This window comes from Nematolebias whitei, chromosome 15 (assembly GCF_014905685.2).
Source record: "Nematolebias whitei isolate Nwh7 chromosome 15, NemWhi1, whole genome shotgun sequence".
Classification (NCBI taxonomy): domain Eukaryota; kingdom Metazoa; phylum Chordata; class Actinopteri; order Cyprinodontiformes; family Rivulidae; genus Nematolebias; species Nematolebias whitei.
In genome coordinates, this window is record NC_056512.1 from 35322353 (window position 1) to 35346016 (window position 23664).

A 23664-nucleotide genomic window follows, 5' to 3' on the forward strand; every position below is an offset into this window, starting at 1 on the left:
GATCTGAGTTCCATGTTATTTTAGTTGTTGAGACCTGTCTATTATTCATTGGCTAACCCAGTTAAAACCCCATTTCCATGGGAGCTAGCTGATCTGTTAAAACTGTTAGAGGAAAAAAAAAAGTCTGCTTTGCAAATAAATAAAGTCATAAAACGTAAGCTCTGTTTTTCTGCAAGTGGTGTCTGGGCAATTGTAAACTCCATCCACATGTTTAATTAACAAGGAGGAAAAAAGGCAAGCTCTGGGCAGGGAGAGCTTCAGGAGGCAATTTTACTTTAGGTTCCTCATTTCAGAGGACTGGAATGGTAAGTGCTGAGTGGCTCTCTGTAGCAGCTGGTAGGAGGCTGGCAGAGAACAAAGCTCTGTTCCTGAAGCGCTTTATCAGCAGACATCTAATAACATGAGCAGACGACTGCAAATAAAACACAGACTCTCTGGAAGGAGTAGAACTACAGGATGCCCATATCTAAGGGGTAACAGTTGCAGCAATAAACATAATGTAATCACATGGATCACTTGCAAAATAAATTTGATTGACTGTTTTTTTAGGCTTACAATAAAATTAAAAGAGATCAAGCAATGGTTCAAGAGTTTTTATTAGAATTGCAGTAATTAGGAGCTTATTGCTTAATTTGCTTTATTCTAGTCGTATTTATTGTCTTTTATACTATTAAAATAACTTGACTCATTCACAAAAACATTTTATTAACAAAAGACTTGTTTCCACTTTGGAAACAAGTCTTTGATTATGATGAATGTCATGCAGATGTGTTGCTGCTGGCTGATGTGCAGCGTGCAGGTGTCAGCTGTCAGGTGTACTACCGGAGGATTATGGGTTAGTCTGCGCTCCGCCCCCATCCTATAATAACATCCACAGAAGCATGGCCACCTGCCGCCACATCTCAGAGGAGCTTGTTTCTTCCGATGCAAAGGAAACAGGAAGGCACCAAACTTTAAAAACCTGCTTCCAGACACACTAAATCCTGCTCTTCAGCTCGGTAACAACCAGCATTTAACTGAGCCGCACAGAAAAGGGCTGTCACACTGGCAGAGTCTAAGTGTTAAATTGACAAAAATACAAGCATACTGCCATCATTGCTATGAGTTTCACACTGTCATAAGTGTTTTAGAATATTTCATTCACAGCAAAAGTGAAAAATATACAAAACAGCATAAAATAACCCATTAAAGAACAATATCATGTATGAAAAGACGAAATTTGCTCCACTGTGCAAGCATGAAATAACATGACCATGTTTCTTCAATCTGCTCTTTACTATAGACAGATGGTTAATTTTCTATGCGTTTCCATTCCCAGCTGATCCTATTGATGTTCTGCGAGCGCTCGGGCTGTCAGAGAACATGGAGGGGGTGTCCTTGGAGGCTGGTCTCTGCACCAGCAGGACGGGCTCGGAGGAGATGGACCTGGCTTACAAGATCAAAAAGATCCAGCTCAGTGCTCCCACTAAACAGCTATACCCTGGTAGTGTCTGGGCTTTTTTTTTTTTCATTAAAACCACAGAACATCCTTTCTGTCCAATGCAGAAATGAATTTCTTTAAATGTTTAAAATAATTGAAATGTATCAAATTTAGTCAGTTTATTCTCAGTAAAAGTAAAAAACAATCACTAAACTTCTCTTATTTCACTTTCTAGGCACTCAGTGCTTTCATGGATAATATTTTTCATCATTATTTTTATCCAGGTCTCTCTGGCAGCGGGTGGTGCCTGCATGTTATGAAAATGTGTGCATCCTGCTGTGCTCGGCTCTTTGACTGAACTGCTCTCCTCTCCCCTCGTCTCCTGTCCTCTCCATCTCTAGATTCAAAATTTCCTGAGAATTTCTCCCTGATGACTACCTTAAGAGCTACAAAAGGCTCCCAGTTCTTCCTTCTCTCCGTCTACGATGACCAGGGGGTTCAGCAGCTGGGACTCGAAGTGGGACGGTCACCTGTCTTCCTGTATGAAGACCAGCACGGACAGCCCACTCCAGAACTATACCCCACATTCAGGAAAATCAACCTGGCTGATGGAAAGTGGGTAGTTTCAGGGTCTTTAACCTCTCTGTTAAATCAAACATTTATTGACTGAAAGACGAACAGCAATAATGTTTTTGATTGTGTGTGTGTTCATTTTTTTAGTATTAGCCAAAATGGCTATAAAACACTGGATGGATTGTAAATAAACTCTACATCTACAGTTGTACATCTAATTTTTGGAGTCAGTCTCATTCAATATGGCTGACACAGCTAAGTGATATTTGCAAACGTAAAAATGGTCAAAACTAAAGCCAGTCTTGCAGATGTCGAGCCAAAACTAAACAACCGATTGCATAAAGCGGGATGCTTTTAAACATTGCCATTACCAATTTGAGTCAAATGTGTTTGTTAGCCAAGTACCTCATGAGTCACTGGACCATAGTTAATGAAACTCTCAGTATGTATTCATTGGATGTTCATCTACAACTCTTTAAATTTTAAAGATGGTCACCACAGCTAACTGACTAGAAAACAGAAAAATGGCTAAAATGCATTCAGTTTTACAGATATTGAATTAATATTCCATGCAGTATCTGAGCGTTAGCTCCAGCACATGCTCTGAGAGCTAACACATCTTGCAACAACTTGCATGAGATTGCGCATAACGCAGCTTATAAGGTTTGACAAAACCTGTCCATTCTAGTCAGATGATGGTAGTTTAAAACTTTGGCATAAAAAGTAACAATTGAGGTGTGTTTCTGCAAGGATTACAAGGCTTTATAAAAATTAATTTTATGTGAATATGATGCTGTTTGTTTCCAATCCTTAAGTAGCATTTGAGTTGAGTCCTAAAGGTCCATGGAAAGTATGTAAACAGCATATTTGCAAAGCAAGGCCAGAGACGCTAGAAAAACTAACATTGTGCACAAAACCTCTAATTTGTCTTTGCTCAGTTTGCAGGATTAAATTAATAATCATCTCCTTTTGTTTTTCAGATGGCACAGGATAGCCTTCAGCGTGCACAACAAGTCTGTGACCCTATACTTGGATTGTGAGCGGGCGGAGACCCTGGATCTGGTGCGCGGAGACGATGCTGTGGTCAGCACCGAGGGGGTCACTGTGTTTGGAACACGCTTGCTGGATGAAGAAGTTTTTGAGGTTTGCTATTATGAAATAATCTTAGACACTGAAAATAAACAGTTTGTTTAAAAGTTCATACTATCATGTAGTTCATTTTTGTGTTTTTAAATTATATTTAGACAGACTTTGTGGGCGTGGTCAGGCAGCCAGCAAGAATGATCATTTTAACTGTCACGTTGTGACTAAACATTACAGCTAACTGCCAGTCATTGTGGGAGAGCCTTGTGAATTTTTGTGTAGACATAGACAAAGAAAAGTTACTAACATAAACTTTGCATTAAGCATGTGTGTGGGACGCTTTGTTTTACTGGGATAATATGCAGCGTTTATAAAATAAAAAAAAATCACAAAAAAAAGTGAGGCTGGGGATTTTCTGGGTATTGTGTGTGAATCTTGATTCATTTAGTTATTTGTCTACCTCATAAAACTACTTTCAATCAGTCAGATGCAGAGTTTGGTGTTGTTGAGTACTTACAGTCAGATAAATTAAACAATAATGGTTTAAATGCTTCTGTCTAAATTGATAATGACCAAGCTCTACTACCGTACTTGCCGTCGTATAAGTCACAGCAGTCCAAATATTTCTAATAAAGTGGAAAAAAAAAACAAATACGTCGCTTCGCTGTATAAGTTGCAGGCATGCTAATATATGGGGGAAAAAAACTGACATAAACAGCGAAGAATACGGTAGTTGTCAAGCTTTATTAATTTTCAAATTGTAATGAAAACTACAATTTGGAGAATGCCTAAAATCAAACGTTTGTGTATGACCATAGATTCTGTTGCATGCGATCCTATAAATTACAAAACAGCATTGTGTCAGTAAAACGCTAGCAGAAGAAGCAGATCTAAGAGGATATGTCTGACATTAAAGCTAAACAAAACAATCACTTGAAATACAAGGTGACAGGAGTCCCTTAAGAATCAGGTGCAACGTAAATAGGAGAAGTGAGGCGAAAAAGATCAGTTTCAGAGGTAGCAGGGAGGAGAGGATCCACTGTTCAGGCGTGCCTGGTCTCATCACTAAATTACAAAGTCAAGAAATAACGCTGGCTGCAGATACTGTTTGCTCCATGAAGTGTGGATGGCCTTTGCTCCATTAAAACATTAGAAAACATGCTGACAGAATGTGTGTTGTGAGGCAACGTACTTCCTCCCATTGTGACAATTTTATGAAGTAGAAAAAAGTAAACCTACATTAGAGTAATTTACCTCCAGATCAGATAATCCTTTTTAGAACTGAAAAACTGCTTTAAATTCAGAGCATTTAAACATTCGCCCACATTATTATTAATAATCAGTAAAAACTCTCATAAGAAGAGTCGAGCTAAACTCTTGCAGAGTCTCCTTTTCTAATGTTCACTGCTATAACCTTTACTGTCAGTCACTGTCTATCTTCCCTTGACAATGCTCAACCTCTTCTCGATTGTCATTCCCAATGGGGCCCCGCTAAATCTCTCACTAACTGCATGAAATTGAGATCAGCTCAAGTTCCTTCCCCTTCCATGTCCTCGGGGCTCAGTGTCTTCTTACTTGTAGATCACGGAAAAAATTGGAAAATAGGGAGAGGCGTAAGATATTCGGTTTTGTAACTCCAAAATGTACTTGACAAAATATAGTAGGGGTGTTGTCATGAATTGGCAGCAGCAGCTCAGAAACTAATCTGATTTATGGGCCAAATTTGAGCTTAGTTTAATTACATCTTTTGTTAATGTAAAGTATAATTGATGTTTTTTGATGGACTCATTTGATGGGCAACAACAAACAAACAAATTTCTTAATTTCAATAAAAATTGTCTTGAAGTTGGATGCACACAGTTTTTCAGTTTAGTTTACTGTTTTTCTAACCCTGCACTCATTAAAATACCATTATCTTTTCCCTGAAGTTAACCCCAGTTCCTGTCACACACCACGTTGTACAATCCACTCGTTTCCATCTCCTCTCTCACAGACAGTGCACAGATTTCCAGTTTTTTTTCTTTCTTTAAACTTTCTATCACTTTTGAGTTTTGCTTTGAGAATTCTGTCTCCTTGTGGCTTACTTAAATCTGCTGCATTTTGATCTTCCCTCCAAAAACACACCCATGCTCTTATTTATATGAAGTCATGAAGACGATGACATCTGATTTGTGGTATTGACTAATAGTCAATTTAATTTAGTTCATCTCCATAGTCTATCAGCACCATTCCTTAAACCGATTCATGCATTTTGTGCAGTCATGTGTTTAGAAGAAACAATTCTTGTTTTTTTGTGTATGGAAAGTGTAAAATGTGACGTTTGCTTTGTGTTTGTAGTTTATTTTGTTCAGCATCATGTGAATCTCAGGCTGTTTATGCTTTATCTAAGCTTCAGAGTTGTGCACCTCGGGTGAGGCTGGTACTACAGGGAGAGAAGTCAAGCGGGTTGACCTCCGGGTCTTTGTTCCCAGGACTTGCTTCTGGGGAGGAGGCCAGCATTCTGGCCCAGTTCTCCTCTTGCCATGGGAGCTTAGCGTGGGAGCATGGGGACTGTGGTCAGCTACTAATGTGCCTATTGCTTCCAGATTGCCTACAAATAAATATAGAAGTTTGTTATTCAAACTCAGTACTTTTTCTACAAAGCAAACATCAACATCGATGCTGCACAGTCAAGGATTTAATGCAGCCCGCCACCAAAGGAGACGGCGGAGCGATAATGTTTTTGCTTGTGCCTGTGTGTGACCATTTCCCTGTGCTGTTAGCAAAATAAGTCAAGCATGACTGAATGGAAATTAATTAAACTTGCATCCATTAATCACAGAGTTGACATCTTCAGCTAATCAACCTTTGGAGTCAACCCAATTAATGATGGCTGCCAGAGCAAAATGATGTGACCAAACATAAAAACAGCTATGACTCCTCTTTCACAGTCACTTTTACAAAAATTAGCTACAATCACTTTGAGATCATCATAATGTGGCATTATTTTAGCATTGGAGGTAACTCTGTTTGTCTGTTAGCAAAATTTTTCATGAACCACTGGAAAGATTTTAATTAAACATTTCAATAAGTAATGTTTGATTATACATCTACAACTGATTGTTTTTTGTAGCAAACTTGATTTATGATAGCTGCCACAGCTAGCTGACCTGAGCCTATGCTAAAGTGCTTATACCTCAGTGAATTTCACAGATATTGAGCTAAAATTTGGTGTCATGGGCAGCACGGTGGCGCAACTGGTAGAGCTGCTGCCTCTCAGCGAGCAGGTCCTTGGTTCAAACCCCGGTCCAGGGGCCTTCTGGGTGGAGTTAGCATGTTCTCTCCGTGCATGCGTGGGTTTTCTCCGCGTACTCCGGTTTCCTCCCACAGACCAAAAACATGCATGTTAGGCTGATTGGTCACTTTAAATTGTCCCTAGGTGTGAGTGAGAGAGTGAATGGTTGTTTGTCTCGTTTGTCTCTATATGTCCCTGTGTGGACTTGCGACCCGTCCAGGGTGTACCCCGCCCCTCGCACAGTGATTGCTGGACATGGGCACCAGCGACCCCCGTGACCAAAAATGGAATAAACGGGTAAAGATAATGGATGGATGGATTTGGTGTCATAGTAACATAATTATTTACAGCACATACCCCATGCACACAAGTATGGAGTGCCATTTGTAAAGTTACACTGTCAAAAATTAACAGCAATATTTTGGTTTATTTAGCCTTTAATAAGAAAAAAAGTTTTTTTTTTCAAGGTCATATTTTCACCATGTTATTCATACATTTATAAATGTCATAGTTCCAAACTAAATATTTAATTTACAAGCTAAATATTTAGTTTACAAACTAAATACTTAACTTGCAAGTTAAATATTTAGTTAGAAAACTAAATATTTAGGTGTAAATTAATATTTAGTTTCCAAGCAAAATATTTATTTTCAAAAATGGACATTTAATTTCCACACTAAACATTTAATTTCTAAGCTAAACATTTAATTTTAAAAATAAATATTTAATTAACTAACTAAATATTTAATTCAGACCTAAATATTTAGCTTGCAGGTTAAATATTTAGGTCAGAATAAAATATTTACTGAGCAAATTAAATATTTATTTTGGAACTTAAATGTTTAGCTTAGAAATTAAACATTTAGTTTGGAAATTAAATATTTAGCTTGGAAAATAAATATTTAGCTTGGAAATTAAATATTTAATTTACACCAAAATATTTAATTTACTAAGTAAATATTTTACTTGCAAGTTAAGTATTTAGTTTGTAAATTAAATATTTGAGAAATCTAACATTTATAAATGTATGAATAACATGGTGAAAATAAGACTTTGAAAAAAAAAACCCTTTTTCTTTTGAAAGGCTAAGTAAACCAAAATGTTGCTGTTAATTTTTTACTGTATAATTTTACAAACAGCACCCCATACACAAGTACTTTCAAGGTTTGATCAAATGAGCTATAACTCCATCATTCCTCAGTATAAGATGATCTTAATCTAAAACTCTGACATGATAGGCAGAGGAAATGCAGTCCATCAATGAATGCAAGTCCTTTATTATTTTTATATTAGGTCACCTGCATTTAAAGCAAATAATGAACCTAAAAATCTTGTTAATTTTTCATCCACACAAGGCACGATATATAAAGGTACTGAAAGAGGGTGTACAGTCCGTCAGTGAAGGCTCATTTTCTTGTGATATGATGATGTTGTGTACTTGTCTCAACGACACACCTTTCAGGAGGCAGCAGGAAAAAAGGCAAAAAGCTGTCACTCCCTGAAACACTAATAAGCCTTTTGCCAACAAGACTGTGTTCAGACCGAGAGCTTTGTGGATTCAGTTGAGGTGTTTTCTTTCTCTGCAAGTTTATCCTCTTTAGATGTCCTTGCCCTGTCCTAATCAAAGAATGGTGATGTGCACATGAGGTTAACACATGCGTGTAACTAGACAAGTGAGTCCCCTAGACAAGAAACGCAGGGATACGAATAGCCTCGATCTCAAATTTAGATGGGATTAATTTGGATTACCCACCTTGTTTTTCTTCTGCTCTTCGTTTCTCACAACAGCGTGTAATGATTTTTTTTTTCTTCTTTACTCTGGCTTGGACCAAAACAGGAAGAATAATTGAATAACAATTCCTTTAAATTAAATATTGAGGGACAGTAGGTTTACATTTTTATAGTACAGTGATTTAAACTTTGCTTGGGCTTGTCAAGTAAAAAAGCTTAGCTTAAGCCATATTGGAAGATATGGAAACTAGCAATGCAAAACAAAAGAATGCTGTGTTTGCATAGTTTTTTTCGCTTCTGGCTGCTAAAGCCAATTAAAAGGATCACAATGGGACAACAATTAACACAACATCAAGCAGTTAATCAAACTTAATTCATCACAGATGGCTGCCCTGCTGTCCCTGGATACCATTTCACCTGGCAGTGTGTTTACACTGAGCTGTCACTTACATTGATTCAATTTACTAATTTAATCAAAATCCTGTCATACATTTCTTGTAGCCTCGCAGCTTTGTATACGCTGTTCCACCGACATTAGTCCTGCAGCTTGTAATTGATTTTTTTCAGAGTTTTAAAGCATATTTTTCAAATATTATTACAAAAACCCTTGTAACAAAATTTGAAGCTAAATTAATTGGCAGTTATTCTTGCCTTTATAGTAAAAATTGATTTTGTGTTGCTATTTGAAGCGTTTGGTTAGTGATTCTTTTTTTTTTCCCTTCTTGATAAATTATTCCGTGGTCATTCTTATTCTATTTTTAAAGCACAAAATTCCTCTAGTCTAGATTCTTTATTGCCACAAACAGTTCTGTCATGTTATGTGAAGATGCTGAGTGAAAGGACACGAAAACCGCGGCTGTGGGCTTAGCGCTGCAGGGTGTAGCAGTGCTGTCTCTGCACATGGTTGTAAATATGCTCTGGCTATGCCTGCAGGGCATGATGGAAAATTAAAGGTCCTGACAGGGCAGGGGTGGGGTGCAATTTTAAGTTGTTTCTTGTGTAAAGTCAGGTCACCCCTCAACATTAAGAAACACTGTATGTATAGATGCTTCATGATTTCCAGCACATTGTGCTTTATATATGTCTATGCAAGTGTTTATCTGTGTTTGTATTGTGAAAATGCATTAAGGAAGCTGCCTATGAATATTATTAGTTTAACGTTCCTTCCAAAATGTCACTTTGTTAGCGTCAGCATCTCTTTGCTTTTACCCTTGCTTTGACCAGATGATTTCTTATTGACTTCTTTATTTTCAGGGAGATATTCAGCAGCTGATGATTCTGGAGGACTCCCAGGCGGCTTCTGACTACTGTCTTAACTACATGCCAGACTGTGACTTTGCTTTGCCACACGGCAGCCAAGCTCTCGGCAAGCAGGAGGTCAGTAAAGAGAGAAAGAGGAAACATCAAATATTTGTACTGTTCTTCCACAGTTTATATGATGGAGTATATGACAGTTAGCAGCCAAGACAAGGTTGGTCTTTTGGGGTTTGTGTGGTTAATGAAACATGTATTTGTTATTTAATGATAAGGCTGAAGCAGCTTGTTTTCATTGCACCCATGTCTGAGTCCTTCTGGCTGTACGAAGCACAAACCTGCCAATCATTCAGGCTCCAAATGTGTTCCAGAATAGAAAACTTGGACCTAAAGTGAGAGTAGGCCATCTGTTAAAGCATTAGTATTGTCTTTAAATGCAGCCACCATGGGAGCATTTTAAGTATCAGGTGCACTTTTGGCAGCACACACACACAGATTATGCAGATAACAAAAGAGAAGCTCCAAACTGAAAAACTTCCCCACATACACAACGAGCCAGAAGCAAATGACTCAAACTGGTAATAACAGCTCATCTTTTCCTTAAGGCATTTATAAAAAAAATGAATCTATCAAGGATATGGATGATTATGCATGTCGTTGGTGATGTATGAAAGCATTAAGTTGAAAGGAAACAGGTGTGTGTGTAAGGGTTTTATGACATACACATATTTAACTCAGCACCTATGGGTGTTGTGTGAGTGCATATGTCCTGATGTTGATTGTCACTGATAAATAAATGGAGAATGAGGCTGTTCCAGTGGTCAGCCAGCTGGCTTTTATATAACTTAAGCTGAGTGATGAGCTCTCCGTCCAATGTCCACATCTGTCAAAAGACTGACCTACTTATAACATTCCCACTCGTTGACTGTGTTTACAAGTAGTCCTAAATCATGTTGTGTCTTTCACAGACTTGGCATCATTCTCAGACAGAACATTCTTATAACATATGTGCAATAGGGATCATTCTGGTTGATGATACAACTGGTAATTCTAACTGCTATAATATCAGATTAGCTCGACTTCCAATCACACAAGTACCAGTAAATGTTATCCACATTTTCAAAAAGGAAGTGTTTAACATGTCCCATAATTTGACTTTTTTTGTTGCAGGATATTTTCTTAATTGTGTTCTGATTTACAGCATTGTTTGTTCTTATCTCCTCCATCCTCCACCTACAATCCTTGTTTTACATTCTACTTTTGTTGTTTTTTTTTACGCAAAAGCTCTTCCAACTTGAGTCTGATACTCTGATGCAAAGGGACGAACCAACTGAGCAAACGGAGGTCTCCAAAAAAGGCAGGAGAGACAAAAATAACAAAAAGAAGAAAGACAAAAGCTCTCGAGGAAAACGCAAAGGCAAGGGCAAAAAGGGGTCGAGAAAGAAAAAGCATGAAGAGGAGGGTTTTGAGGAGGGCTTCCTCAGAGTATCCACAACTCTGCCAGAGATTCAATCATGGGAACCCTTCCAGCCCACAGACCTTCCAGACTTTAGGAGCTCCCTTAAAACAATATTTCCCACTCAAGTTTTTGATATAACCACCATGGAGATGTCCACACATAAACCTGACTTCACAACTAAGGCCCCCACTGTGGTGCCCAGCTTACCGCCTGTATACAAGGTTACAGAGGAGGTAGACAAACTTACCAGTAGCTATCCTCCAAACCTCTCCCACCACATTCCCATTTCTAACCAGTCACTGCCCTGAAACCATCTAAAAGTAGTGAGCACCTCTTTCTCTTCTCACCACTAACCAGCACCACCCTGATCACCACCTCCTCTTCACCATTGCCACAAATTTGTGCCTGTATGTGTATCCATGTGAACTCATATTCACAGCTAATAAATCTTCTGTGTGCATGCAGTGTGGTTCTTTTGTGTGCAGAGTTAGAAGATAATTCTTTGTCTAAAGGTTATCAGAGATAAATACATGTACCGTGCTTGGTGGTGGATAATCACTGATATGCCACAATAATTCTATGCCAAGCCATTTTCCAAAAACAAAGGCACCTTCTTGTATATTTCCTTCATGTTTACTGTCGGCCAATTTGCAAAGTAAATCTTTTTTCTTCTCATACTGTTTCTGTAATTGTTTCAGTTTCCTTCACAGCTAATTAATTAAACTCATTCTGTGTGATTAACTGCACACCTGCCAGATTATTGTTAACACGTTTTCAGTAGACCAACTTGGTTTGCTAACACGTTTTCGTGCATTAACACAGGGAGCCACTGCTGAGCTTCAACTCACTTAAATCTGTGCGTTTGCCAGCAGGAGGTCACACCTCTGGAGAAGGCAGTGGTGGTGGAGTATGAAGACGGTCTTTACGGAGACCTCGTTGAAGATGTCTCAGTTTCCACAGTAACTGTGAGCCCAAATGTCACCGAGCATGAGGTAGGTCAAATACAAACACAAGAGGTACTTTTAAGTCAAAACAGAAAAACAGAAAGGTTAAATCGGTATTCACTGCCATATTTTTGACTCCAACAGCTTCTTGACTATGAAGAGTTCAAAAATGACACGGAGTTTGAGTATGAAGAGTATGAAATCTACGAGGACGACTTTGACTTTGCAGAACGGGAAAGAGCGGAGACGTTGAACGTTGAGGTAAACCTCAATAGAGGTTACGTATTAAGTTGTTTATGTCAAGTGATTTTGGACTACACACATCTTTTCTTGTGTTTTTCCACTTCAGGCTACACTCAGAGCAGAAAAGGGCCAAAAGGGAGAGCCAGCTATTATTGAACCGGTGAGCTGCTGGAGGGCTTTAATAAATAGTCTGGCAGTTCTTAGTCATGAGCTTGATTTTATATCCTTTGAATTTACAATACATACAGTGTGTGCTTGTTTCTAGGGTCTGTTAGTGATGGGACCTTCAGGCCTCCCGGGACCAGAGGTAAACCAGTTTTATTAATTGATTTATTTTTTCTTTTCACGGTGGTGATAATTCTCATAGTTGCCATCACTGCAGTGGTCATAGAAACAGCAACATGACTGTCAGGGAGGAAAATACCAATATTACTGTAGATCCCTGCATCCTCGTAATGACAGTGGAATGATTTTTTAAATGGATGTGTTTTAGAAATCTATGGACAGAACATGGGGCCGTCACTGCATTATTAATAAAACAAGAAGAGCAGAAGGTTTTTACTGGATCTTTGTTAGGCAATGAACAAAATGTATTTTTTTTAATTTATACAGCACAATATCCATATTGCTAAATGTTTGTTTGGTTATGTTTTATGTTTAGGGTCTTCCTGGACCAGCTGGACCAACAGGCCCTCCAGGACCCAGGGGTGATCCAGGTGAACTGGTGAGTGTGGGTTCCTACTCTGTACTTGATCAAAAACTGTTTTGTTGGTGTAGTTTGAGTTAAAACCTGGGATTAGACACTGTAAACCCAAACTGAAACATATGTTTTGAAATTGTGTGTCTTTTTGAACCTGTGACCCAACAGACAGGAAACTGTAAACAACATAATCACCATTTTCATTGTCATCATCAAGATATAATATTGAAGTTATTTCCACTTAATGACTTTTGTCATTTATTTGACAAAAAGATAAACAGTTTTTCTTTTATCAGATGTTTGTTCACACATCTGTCTGCACAAAGAAAAACAAATAACTGTGTCATAAAACACAATCCTATTTTCCATGTTCACTATCTCAACCCATGCACATGAATACAATTGATCAGTGCTGCTGAGTTAGTGTGATCTGATCTGCTGTGGCAGATGGGCCACAACATCTGCCAAAGTGAGCTCCTTTCCAAACAAGTCCCGACTTACATTCATTTCCTAGAGATTTGTCCTAACTGTAAGCGCTATCCTCTAAATGTTATCCCTGATCCTAAGAAAAGCATTAATCTGAAAATCTATTCATCATTTTTATTATTGCTTGTCCTCAAAAAAATTGATGGATCCTCGGAACGAGAGTACACACAACTTCAATTAATAGATTTTAAAATAAGATCCTGTCCTCTTTTTTTTAGGGTCCCCAAGGACGTCCTGGCCTTCCTGGCGTTGATGGAATCCCAGGTCCTCCAGGAACCCTACTGATGTTACCAGTACGGCTTCTTAACACACTGACACGCACAAAAAACACAAACTTTTTTTTTTTTTTTTTCCACGACATGGTGAAGTGCCATGACCACAAGGGGGGGCTGTGTGATTGAACTCCATTTGCATTTGGGGGAATCTTGCAGTGGGATTTAACCTTTCCTTTCATTGTCACCAGTTTCATTATGGAGGGGATTCACAGAAGGGACCAGGGGTGTCTCCCCTGGAGGCACAAGCACAAGCCATCCTGCAGCAGACTAAGGTACATTTCACAGAAACCTTCACTTTTGAGTCTTTTTATCACATTAAAGCAACAGTGATGGTCAAAGAGTAAGTTTATGCTTCATGAGGGTTATTTTATTACACATAAAAGTGAAAAATTATGTTCACGGTGTGTTTTTCTTTCAGATGTCACTTCAGGGACCTCCAGGTCCATTGGGTCTTACAGGACGACCAGGCCCGGTGGTAAGGAACTATTCTGGCTCAGACCATATTTGTACCATACCCCAAGGATACCTCCAACCTCATTACTGCCATTTTTATATGCTCTCCTTTCTCTTTGACCTCGTAACCTCACCTCATCATTATCCATGCTCACTGTGTACTGCTTTCACATATGACTTTACTTAGTTTTGGAAAAACTTAAGAAATGTACAAATATTACATTAAGATGGTATTTTAGATGGTTTGTTATCAGCACATTAGTACTTTGTATTTAGCCTGGTCAAGTAAAATTGTGGTTATTTTTTAAATTTTTATAGGGTGTTCGGGGTCCATCTGGGCCAAAGGGTGACCTGGGAGAAAACGGTCCCTCTGTAAGACTGCACTATTTATTTCTACATCACGTTTAGTTTCCATCACATTTCTTTTTTAAAACAACAGCATATTGATTTTCTTTTGCCTTCTTGTCCATCTTTTCACATCTTTCCCATTTCTTTTGTCTTTATTTTTGATTTTTACATACATAGGGGCCTCGTGGTTTGCCAGGCCCCCCTGGGATTAATGGAAAGCCAGGCAAGAGGGTGAGCTATCTTGAATAATGAGAGGTTCCAAGCTGAAAAATATTCCATATGCATACCGAAATAAAACCCATGCTGTGCTTAATGTACTGTAAAGCAGAACCTATATTAACTGGGCTGAGTGTTTTGCAGGGACGCGCAGGTGTAGACGGAGGTCGTGGATCTCCAGGTGAAACGGGCACAAAGGTAAGCGCTAACAGATCTCACTGTGCTGCGCTTCGCCCAGAACCCACTGATTTTTTTGTTACAGTTAATCGGTAAGGCCTTTGCAGGCCGTAAACTCAGCAATATTATCTGTGTTTGTGCAGAATTGTCTTCCACAATAATCAACTATCTCCTCTTGCAATTGTAAACCTTTGGGTACTGTGCAGCCCACAGCTTATTACATGGTATTGACAACGAGGCAACTCAACGTATAACAGCTACAGAAATATCTTACTAACTAAATCAGAGTCCCCCTGATGCTGGTTCTGACTGAACAGTCTTTATCAGCCAAAGCAACATTTTAACAGACCTACAGCTAATCTAAATGTTTCTCCTCCAAGACCCACTCAGAGCAGATGGGAGGCTCTACCAGGGGAGGCTTTAACTACAATTGTGCTAATGTTTTACACACCATGGCATGTGACGGTGTGTGTGTTTATGTGTGTGTATATTAGAGGTTAATGCACTTGTTTCTCTTTAACGCTTCAGGGTGACAGAGGCTTTGACGGTCTGCCAGGTCTCCCAGGAAACAAGGGACACATAGTGAGTTTGATTTGGTAATTTGACGTCGTCACTGTATTTAGTGTTTATGCAGTCTTTCAGGCGTTTACATCTGAACATGACGTGCATGAATTCTTTACAAATCATATGGCAGATGTTTATTTGCATATTATGATTAGGATGATTGCTGTGCTTTCTGTGACGTAAGGGTACACTAAAAGCATCTGCTTGATACACCTCTGCCGTAGCAAGGCACTGTAAAAAGTCTTCATGTTTATGGCTAATGCTTTTATCTTGTAGGGGGACAGAGGAAGGCCTGGTCCTCTAGGGCCTGTTGGAGAGCAAGGAGAAAAGGTGAGTGCACTATTCCCCCCCAACAAGTAAGTAAGTCTACAGAAAACACACTTCACTACGATTTTATTTTTTTATCTTTACAATAAAAGTGATTTTCAGATCAGTAAATTGATTTTATAAACCGGATTGTAACAGAGCACAGATCCAAGCAAGCTTTAATGAAAAGAAGTCGTGAATACCTGCATTATTACCTCTGCTGTGCTGGCTTGAGTTTACTCAGCTTGCAAAATGGATGCAATTTATTTAAAAATGTGAACATTATAAACTCTCTCAATACGGTGTCAATCTATGCAGGCTGTCTTACAGTGCATTTATTTATTGATGGATTTTCATAGATAAATTCTAGGAGATTATGAATCTCCTCTCCCTGCTGTGTATTTTAGGGATCTGATGGACCTGTCGGACCAAGAGGGCAACCAGGTGAACCTGTAAGTATCCGAATGTGGAAGAATACAATATTTCCTTGTGCTGTGCATGGATGCCTCACATCATACTTTTCATGAAAAACAAACAAACAAATATAGTAACACAAGTCCTTTTTCTTGGTGCTGCTACAGTAGCCATTTGCATTATGACATAAAAAATCCATTGAAAGAAAAATACATATTTAGTCTTCCGTTTCTGCCGTCATAAATCTGTCTATTTTCACATACTTCTCTAAATTCTGGCCAGCTTCCAGTGAAGCTGAAGTTTAAACCACAGCCGAAGATGCTGTCATTGTTTTTTTTTTTTTTGTGCATCTGCTGTGAATTCTGGTTAATCAGTTATGACTCACTCTCTGTCTATCTCCCAGTTGGTGAGGTTCGACCTCAGCAGGGTTCTGTCACTCCAAATACACTTCTCAGAGCTTGAGGAAATAGAGTTGCTATAAGCCTCGTAAAAAACAACAACAAACAAAAACAAAATGAAAAAAAAAAAAAAACTCAAGACAAACCACAGAAACATTGGAAATGAAAGATGCTAGCAGTTGTGATGAGAAGCAGAGATGGATGGGGAAAGTGTTACAGCAGAACACAAAACACCAGACAGAAATTTGGCATGGGGTGAACGAGCGGAGGTAGATGGAGTTAAAAAGGGAGGAAGAAAGTGTCGGCAAGGTGAAAGATAAAAAGTCTTGGCCTGAATGATTATATTTCCATATCAATCACCTCCCAGGAGATCACAGATGTGGATTTGGAACAGGTGGCTTGGCCAGCCTACAAAGTGACAAGCTGACACAAACACATTCGCACCGATGGGCTAGCACAGGCTTCATAGTGAGCGCACAGAAACAGCCCTGCACAAGCATTGAAATACACTGGCAGTCTCTTGCTGTTTTTCATTTTCGCCCACTCCTTTGTTTTCATTTATAGTTTAGTATTCTACTCTCATTCAGTCTCATCATGAATGCAGGTTAGATGCTGACTCTGTGCTGTGTTGTTTCTTTTCTCCAGGGTCCACGAGGTCTAGTTGGGCCAAGGGGGCCACCCGGGGCACCTGGACAAGCGGTGAGTCAACATCACCTTGATGAAAAGATCAAAACCATCGAGAGTCTTCAAATCCAAAAGCACAGAAACATTATTCAGCCTTTGAAGATAAACAAAAAGGCTTCTGGACTGTCCAAGCATAATTTATTAAAATCCAATTTTTTATCTGTCTATTATTTTAGGGGATTCGTGGAACAGATGGAGTTCAAGGGTCAAAGGGTAACCTGGTCAGTCTTTTTGTACAAATTTGTGTATTATTTATCAGTCATCAATTATCAATTATAAAAAATGTGTAGGGGCTTAAGCCCTTACATATTTAAAGACATGAGACTATTAGTGAAAATCAAGTCTTTGAAACTGAAAATCAGACATTTGGTTGGGATAAAGAATATGTGTACAAAGAGTTAGTAGCTTTGTTTTTGTTTTTAGGGCCCATCTGGAGAAATAGGGCCCCCAGGTCAACAAGGAAATCCAGGAGCACAGGTACTATACATACAGTGAAACACAGCTTCCTTTTGCAAATAGATTTATTCAATTCATTACACTGCTCAGGTCCTGAAATATACAATATAAACTGAACAGTTAGAGGCACATTTTCACATTTGTTGGTATGTGGTTGTAGTTTCTCATTTAGATTCTTAATTTGACTACATTTGTCATTTTTAATCTGCAGCTTAGACAACCATTCCTGGAAAGCAACATGAATCATATTTGCTGTTTACAAGCATTTTAACAGTGCACCTAACCACCCTGTTACATTTATGACTCAGAAACGCCTCATTTAAACACATATACTGCAGATCCAAGCAAAATCTGGGCTACTAGCCACTTTGCATTCGTGTAACACCTAATCTGATTGATGCTTTGTTTTGGTTCAGGGCTTTCCCGGTCCTCAGGGTCCTATTGGACTGCCAGGAGAGAAGGTAGGTGGCATGTCTCTTACTTAATTTGAGAAATAAAGCTGTGACCTGTTGACATCTGTCATCACACACCTAGAGGAAGCAAGCCAAGCAAGACAGTATGAACCAGCCTCTTCTGGCTAGCATTCAGGCAAGACGAAGGGAGACAGGAAATCAATACTCTGCAAACACACACAGGCATTGCAGACAAAACAGCCTAAGCTGGTGCCTGCTATAATGCAACAACAACAAAATACATACAACATCCAAATGTATGCTTAGTTACAAATGTACATCCAACAGTGTTTAATATTACTCCCTCCTTTTGTCTCCTACAGGGTCCTATGGGTAAACAAGGCATACAAGGACTATTAGGTGTTGATGGTCCTCCGGTAAGTTACAACAGATACACAAACACAAGTGTTTCAGTGCAAATGCACATGTGACCCAGATCTTTATTCAAACATGCCACGTGAAACAAATCTTCATCAGTTATCTAAAAAGATAGTAAATTCAGACACGATTCCATACAGTTTAGCATGCTGAATATCTTCAGTGCATGCACACACATGTCTGTCTGCTCACACGTGAAATCCTGAATCTAATTAAATGCAACTGAATGAACTGAATTTGCCAACTTACATTTTATGTAGTTTTTTTTTCTTCACCTGAGGCGTTTCCAGAGTTGATCCGAAGCAGACTGACATTTTAAAATGAGGACTACAGATCTTCTTACATGGAGGCTTTTCTCATCTCAAGGAATTAATTTTTCAGTGGAGTCAAACACATTTGTATGAGTTTCACATAGGGCTCTTCACATTGTTCTGCAGAGCTTTGTGTCACAATGATACCTGAAGGTGCTTCTTCACTCTGTGACACTTTTCTCATTTGTTAATTGCATTCAGAAAATTCTGTTAGGGAGAGATATGAAAATGGTGCATTTGTAGCTGTTCACATGCATTGTAATGTTTGTTTTTCTTGCTATAGGGTCACCCAGGACGAGAGGGCCCCCCAGGAGAAAAAGGCATCCAAGTGGGTAACTGCATGTCAGAGGCTCACCCTCAGTGGGGTTTAGATCAGATTTTAAAGCAGCTGAATCATGTTTCATTTAATTGTTTTATTGTGTGAATGCTGATGAAGTATTCACACTATTGTGATCCATTTTTCTTCCGTATGTATTTCAGCGCGATTCTCGCCCCACAGTTTTCAATCTATTTCAACAACTTGTATATCAAAACATTCATCCCTTTCAGGACAATCCTGCAGTGACTTTTGGTATTGGTGCACTTTTAGCTTTTTTGAAATGTTTAGCCTTTCTTGCTATTTTTTTTTTCTCATTGGAAATGAATTGAGCTAATTTTACATCCTTCAAATCTTTAGATCTGTTAACAACATTTTACTGCTCCTTTCACATTTTGTTCTGGTTCAGCTTCTTTGAGCTTCCTTATGCAAATTTAAACTTTACTTCAGCTATTTTCAGCTAATTGTAGCTGTTTTTTCAGCAGTTTTGTGGTCCTTTCAGATTCTTTCGGCTAACTACAACATTTTTGTGTCTCTTCTAACTCATCTCTGCTAATTTCAGCTTGTTATGCTCCTTTCAGCTTATTTCCACAAGTTTGAGCTTTTTTTTTTTTTACTATTTCATAGCTGTTGTTCTGCTAATGCAAGCATTATCAGCTAATTCCACATTTTTTGCACTCATTCAAATTTTTTCAGTCCAATTCAGCAAACATGAGCGTTCTCCACTTTCTTCTTGTTATTTCAGCTTCTTTCTGCATTCTTTTAGCTACTTTTCAGCAAATTTTTTGGGTGGTAATTTCAGCTATTTTTCAGAAAATTTCCATTTTTTGTGCTCATTTCTGCTTCTTTCAGCCTATTGGACAAACATGTTCTTTATTCTATTTTACCTACCTTTTTTTGTGCATATTTTAGCTAATTTAAGCGGTTTTCAGAAAAATTTTAGTTTTTCGTGGTATTTCTGCTGCTTCCAGGCTAAAGTAACTTCTTTATGCTAATTTCAGCTTGTTATGCTCGTTTCCACTTTTTCCTTTTAGTTTCTGCTATTTCAGCTACTATTTAGCTGTTTTTACATAAATTGTTGCTGTTTCAGCTAATTCCACCTTTTTTGAACTCATTTAAGCTTTTTCTACTTCCTTCTGAAAGTTTAAGCGCTTTTCTGCTTTTTCAGCTTCTTTTCAGCTATTTTTGTTAATTTCAGCTTTTTTAGCTAATTTCCTACTTTTTGTCCTAATTTCTGTTTATTTAAACCTAATTCAACCAATATGTGTTCTTTCTGCTTTCTTCTGCTACTTTAAGCTAGTTCGTCATTTCAGCTACATTTCAGCATGTTCTTAAGCCAATTTCAGCTGTTTTTCAGCAAGTTATTCTGCAATAAGCATTCACACTGCATTTTTGCAGGAAATTCACTTTCTCTAGTTTATTTTGTCACTCTGTTGTAGCAGTGCATTCACTCCCAATAAGGATTGACATTAAAGTTCATGCCATGTATTCATCAGAATCTTTTGCATTTTGCCCATCCTTAAAAGATGGAACACAGTCACTGGGTGCATTGCTTATTTCAGCTCGGTTATGTTTTGTTTCCCTGCTGCTTAAAATTAATAATTAAATATATTTAAATATTAAAATTAATATTATCCTTTTGTTGTCCATTATGTTTTTAATGTAGGGTTTACTTGGCATCCAGGGCCCTGTTGGGTATCCAGGCATTCGTGGAGTCAAGGTGAGACATAAATGCACCGTGATCTCAGATGTTGTTTACTGATATCTTTATTCCCATGTCCACTGTATTTTGCCCCTGTGTCTACCTTTGATGGACAAGCTGTTCAAGTCAATAACTGACAGTTGACAGGTGAGTGAGCACCCCAGTTCTCAGGAGGACCTTTGAGAACAGTAATGGAAAACATTTGATCTGCTTGAGAGAGAGTCAGTTACTGTTTGTGTAGCAGTGCAGGGGTCCATTTTGAATAAAAGTTCATTGACTAAGTGAAATGAATTCTGTACAGGGCTTGATTTTGTGAAGATTTGTGAAGCCTTGCGTTTATGACAATCTGTTGTAATACATTAATTTCAAGGCCAATAAAATCTCTACAACAAAACAGTGTTTTGTCAGCAAAAAATCACTACACTTTATAACCACTCTGTTTTATATTTAAGTATTTACAGGGGAAATCAAGGCAATTTAAAAGAGAACAATTTCCTGAGATTTTTACAAAGTTGCTTTTTGTCTTTTATTTTACAGGGAGCAGATGGAGTTAGAGGTCTGAAAGGAAGCAAAGGAGAAAAAGTGAGAACAACGGATACAGCTTTTATTTTATCACTGACTGTCAAACTGTGGACTTTGGCTCCCAGTATGTTTCACAAATTAGATTGTAATGATGAGATTTAAAAGCAGTCATCAGAATTTGCCTCTTATTATAGGGAGAAGACGGCTTCCCAGGGCCAAAGGGTGACATGGGTGTCAAAGGAGACAGGGTGAAAATTTCTATTCACTCCCTCAGTTTTTGAATTTTTATATAAAGTAAACAAAGTCACCTTGTTTTTCTTTTCATTTCTGACTTTAGGGTGATAACGGAGTTCCTGGTCCTCGTGGAGAGGATGGACCAGAAGGGCTAAAGGGTCAATCAGGACCTGTAGGAGATGCAGGACAAGGTGGAATAGCAGGCGAGAAGGTATATTATTATTATTATTATTATTATTATTATTATTATTATTATTATTATTATTAGTAGTAGTAGTAGTAGTAGTAGTAGTAGTAGTAGTAGTAGTAGTATTAGTAGTAGTAGTAGTGGTGGCAGTGGTAGCAGTGATAGTAGTGATAGTAGTGGTAGTAGTAGTGGTTGTAGTAGTGGTAGTAGTAGTGATAGTAGTGATAGTAGTAGTAGTAGTAGTAGTAGTAGAAGTAGTGGGAGTAGTACTAGTAGTAGAAGTAGTGGTTGTAGTAGTGGTAGTAGTGATATTAGTTGTAATAGTGGTTGTAGTAGTGATAGTAGTGATAGTAGTGATAGTAGTAGTGGTAATTGTATTAGTAGTAGTAGTAGTGGTAGTAGTGGTAGTAGTAGTGGGAGTAGTACTAGTAGTAGTAGTAGTGGTTGTAGTAGTGGTAGTAGTGATAGTAGTGGTAGTAGTAGCGGTAGTAGTAGTAGTAGTGGTAGTAGTGGCGGTAGTAGTAGTAGTAGTAGTAGTGGTAGTAGCAGCGGTAGTAGTAGTAGTAGTAGTAGTGGTAGTAGCAGCGGTAGTAGTAGTAGTGGTAGTAGCAGCGGTAGTAGTAGCGGTAGTAACAGCGGTAGTAGTAGCAGTAGTTGTAGTAGTTGTAGTAGTGGTAGTAGTGGTAGTAGTAGTAGTAGTAGTAGTAGTAGTGGGAGTAGTACTACTAGTAGTAGTAGTTGTAGTAGTATTAGTATTAGTAGTTGTTGTAGTAGTAGTAGTAGTAGTAGTAGTAGTAGTAGTAGTAGTAGTAGTAGTAGTAGTAGTAGTAGTAGTAGAGAAATGTTTCATAATAAGTTGAGCATTGAAAGAACAATCAGGCTAGTGGAAAAAAGTTATACGACAACAATAATTTAAACTTCTGTTTAAATTCCTGCCTTAATAAACATAAGTAGCACAAGTTCTAATTCAGGTTTTGGTTTTAAAATCATGCATATGAGGCTAATATTTCAGATGACATAAAAGAAACTCCTGATCACATCTGATAGATGGAAACACTGACAAGTATAAATATTAATCTATTTAGTTTTTTTAAAATAAGCAATAATTGTATGCTCATTCAGAACAGACAAAGCAGTTTGCTTATGTTATTGCATAATTGAAATTTTATAATTAAATAAAAAAAAAAAACACACTAAAATGGTTGCTCTGTTTTCTTCAACTTTGTCACACTTATTTCTTGCGTTGCTGTCTTTGCAGGGCAAACTTGGTGTGCCTGGTTTACCTGGTTACCCAGGAAGACAAGGTCCTAAGGTAATTGTACCATTGTAGCTGGTCTGTTGCAGTCAGAGGAATTTCCTTTATTGGAGCTTTAAGCAGCAAAACTTTCCCCTGACTATTTTCTGTCTGACAAAAATAAAGTATGACAAAAGACATATTTGAAAAAAGCAAAATTATTTATAGTTCATTAGTGACATCAATGTATTACATGTTGATGAATGATGTATTTAGGGCTGTGCTGAGCTCATGGATTGGAATTGCTTTAAATTGATACAGTAGTTAATTATAAGTTAATGGGACATTGGGGGTGCCATGTGATAAATGGAGAGCTGAAGCTGATTAACCTCTACTTGCATCTGCAGGGAACACTTGGCTTCCCTGGTGTAGCCGGCATGCTGGGAGAGAAAGGAAGAAGGGTAAGACTGTGCTGACATTTTAGTCTACAAAACATTGTACACAGTACAACCAGTAAAAGAAGCTAAGTGATAAATAATCATTGACCTTTGCAATGCAGGGTGCAGCTGGTACGCCAGGTCCAGGGGGTCAACGAGGTCCTAATGTGAGTATGCTGGACACTCACTACGTTCCTGCAATATGCAAAGCAACGTTGTGTCTAATTATGTACTGCCAGTTTACAACGTGTGGAAGGAAGCCAGACTATCAGGTCTCTACTGGATTTATTTTCTCAGTTCTTTGTACATATGCTAACCAGACAGCTGTTTGTTCTCTTATAGGGAGCACGGGGAGGAAAAGGGCCAAAGGGACCAACTGGAAAGCCTGGAGAAAAGGTGAGCTTGGTGACAGAAACTAACACATAAACACACC

The 23664-nt window shown here is 38.4% G+C and overlaps 1 protein-coding gene across 1 annotated transcript in view; it reads left to right on the plus strand.

Annotated features, from left to right (window-relative positions):
* Window positions 1-302: 302 nt before the first annotated feature.
* The window catches only part of col5a3a (collagen, type V, alpha 3a), a 37857-nt gene continuing 14495 nt past the window's right edge, over window positions 303-23664 (plus strand). The window contains exons 1-34 of the mRNA XM_037688569.1: window positions 303-336; window positions 1319-1483; window positions 1822-2035; window positions 2974-3136; window positions 9336-9458; window positions 10620-11027; window positions 11667-11786; window positions 11883-11999; window positions 12088-12141; window positions 12247-12288; window positions 12643-12705; window positions 13386-13460; window positions 13631-13714; window positions 13861-13917; window positions 14214-14267; window positions 14421-14474; window positions 14604-14657; window positions 15165-15218; window positions 15477-15530; window positions 15914-15958; window positions 16964-17017; window positions 17179-17223; window positions 17426-17479; window positions 17875-17919; window positions 18234-18287; window positions 18883-18927; window positions 20582-20635; window positions 21155-21199; window positions 21334-21387; window positions 21477-21584; window positions 22819-22872; window positions 23202-23255; window positions 23354-23398; window positions 23574-23627. Coding sequence (XP_037544497.1) covers window positions 303-336; window positions 1319-1483; window positions 1822-2035; window positions 2974-3136; window positions 9336-9458; window positions 10620-11027; window positions 11667-11786; window positions 11883-11999; window positions 12088-12141; window positions 12247-12288; window positions 12643-12705; window positions 13386-13460; window positions 13631-13714; window positions 13861-13917; window positions 14214-14267; window positions 14421-14474; window positions 14604-14657; window positions 15165-15218; window positions 15477-15530; window positions 15914-15958; window positions 16964-17017; window positions 17179-17223; window positions 17426-17479; window positions 17875-17919; window positions 18234-18287; window positions 18883-18927; window positions 20582-20635; window positions 21155-21199; window positions 21334-21387; window positions 21477-21584; window positions 22819-22872; window positions 23202-23255; window positions 23354-23398; window positions 23574-23627 — 2799 coding nt within the window. The remainder of the gene's footprint in view (window positions 337-1318; window positions 1484-1821; window positions 2036-2973; window positions 3137-9335; window positions 9459-10619; window positions 11028-11666; window positions 11787-11882; window positions 12000-12087; window positions 12142-12246; window positions 12289-12642; window positions 12706-13385; window positions 13461-13630; window positions 13715-13860; window positions 13918-14213; window positions 14268-14420; window positions 14475-14603; window positions 14658-15164; window positions 15219-15476; window positions 15531-15913; window positions 15959-16963; window positions 17018-17178; window positions 17224-17425; window positions 17480-17874; window positions 17920-18233; window positions 18288-18882; window positions 18928-20581; window positions 20636-21154; window positions 21200-21333; window positions 21388-21476; window positions 21585-22818; window positions 22873-23201; window positions 23256-23353; window positions 23399-23573; window positions 23628-23664) is intronic.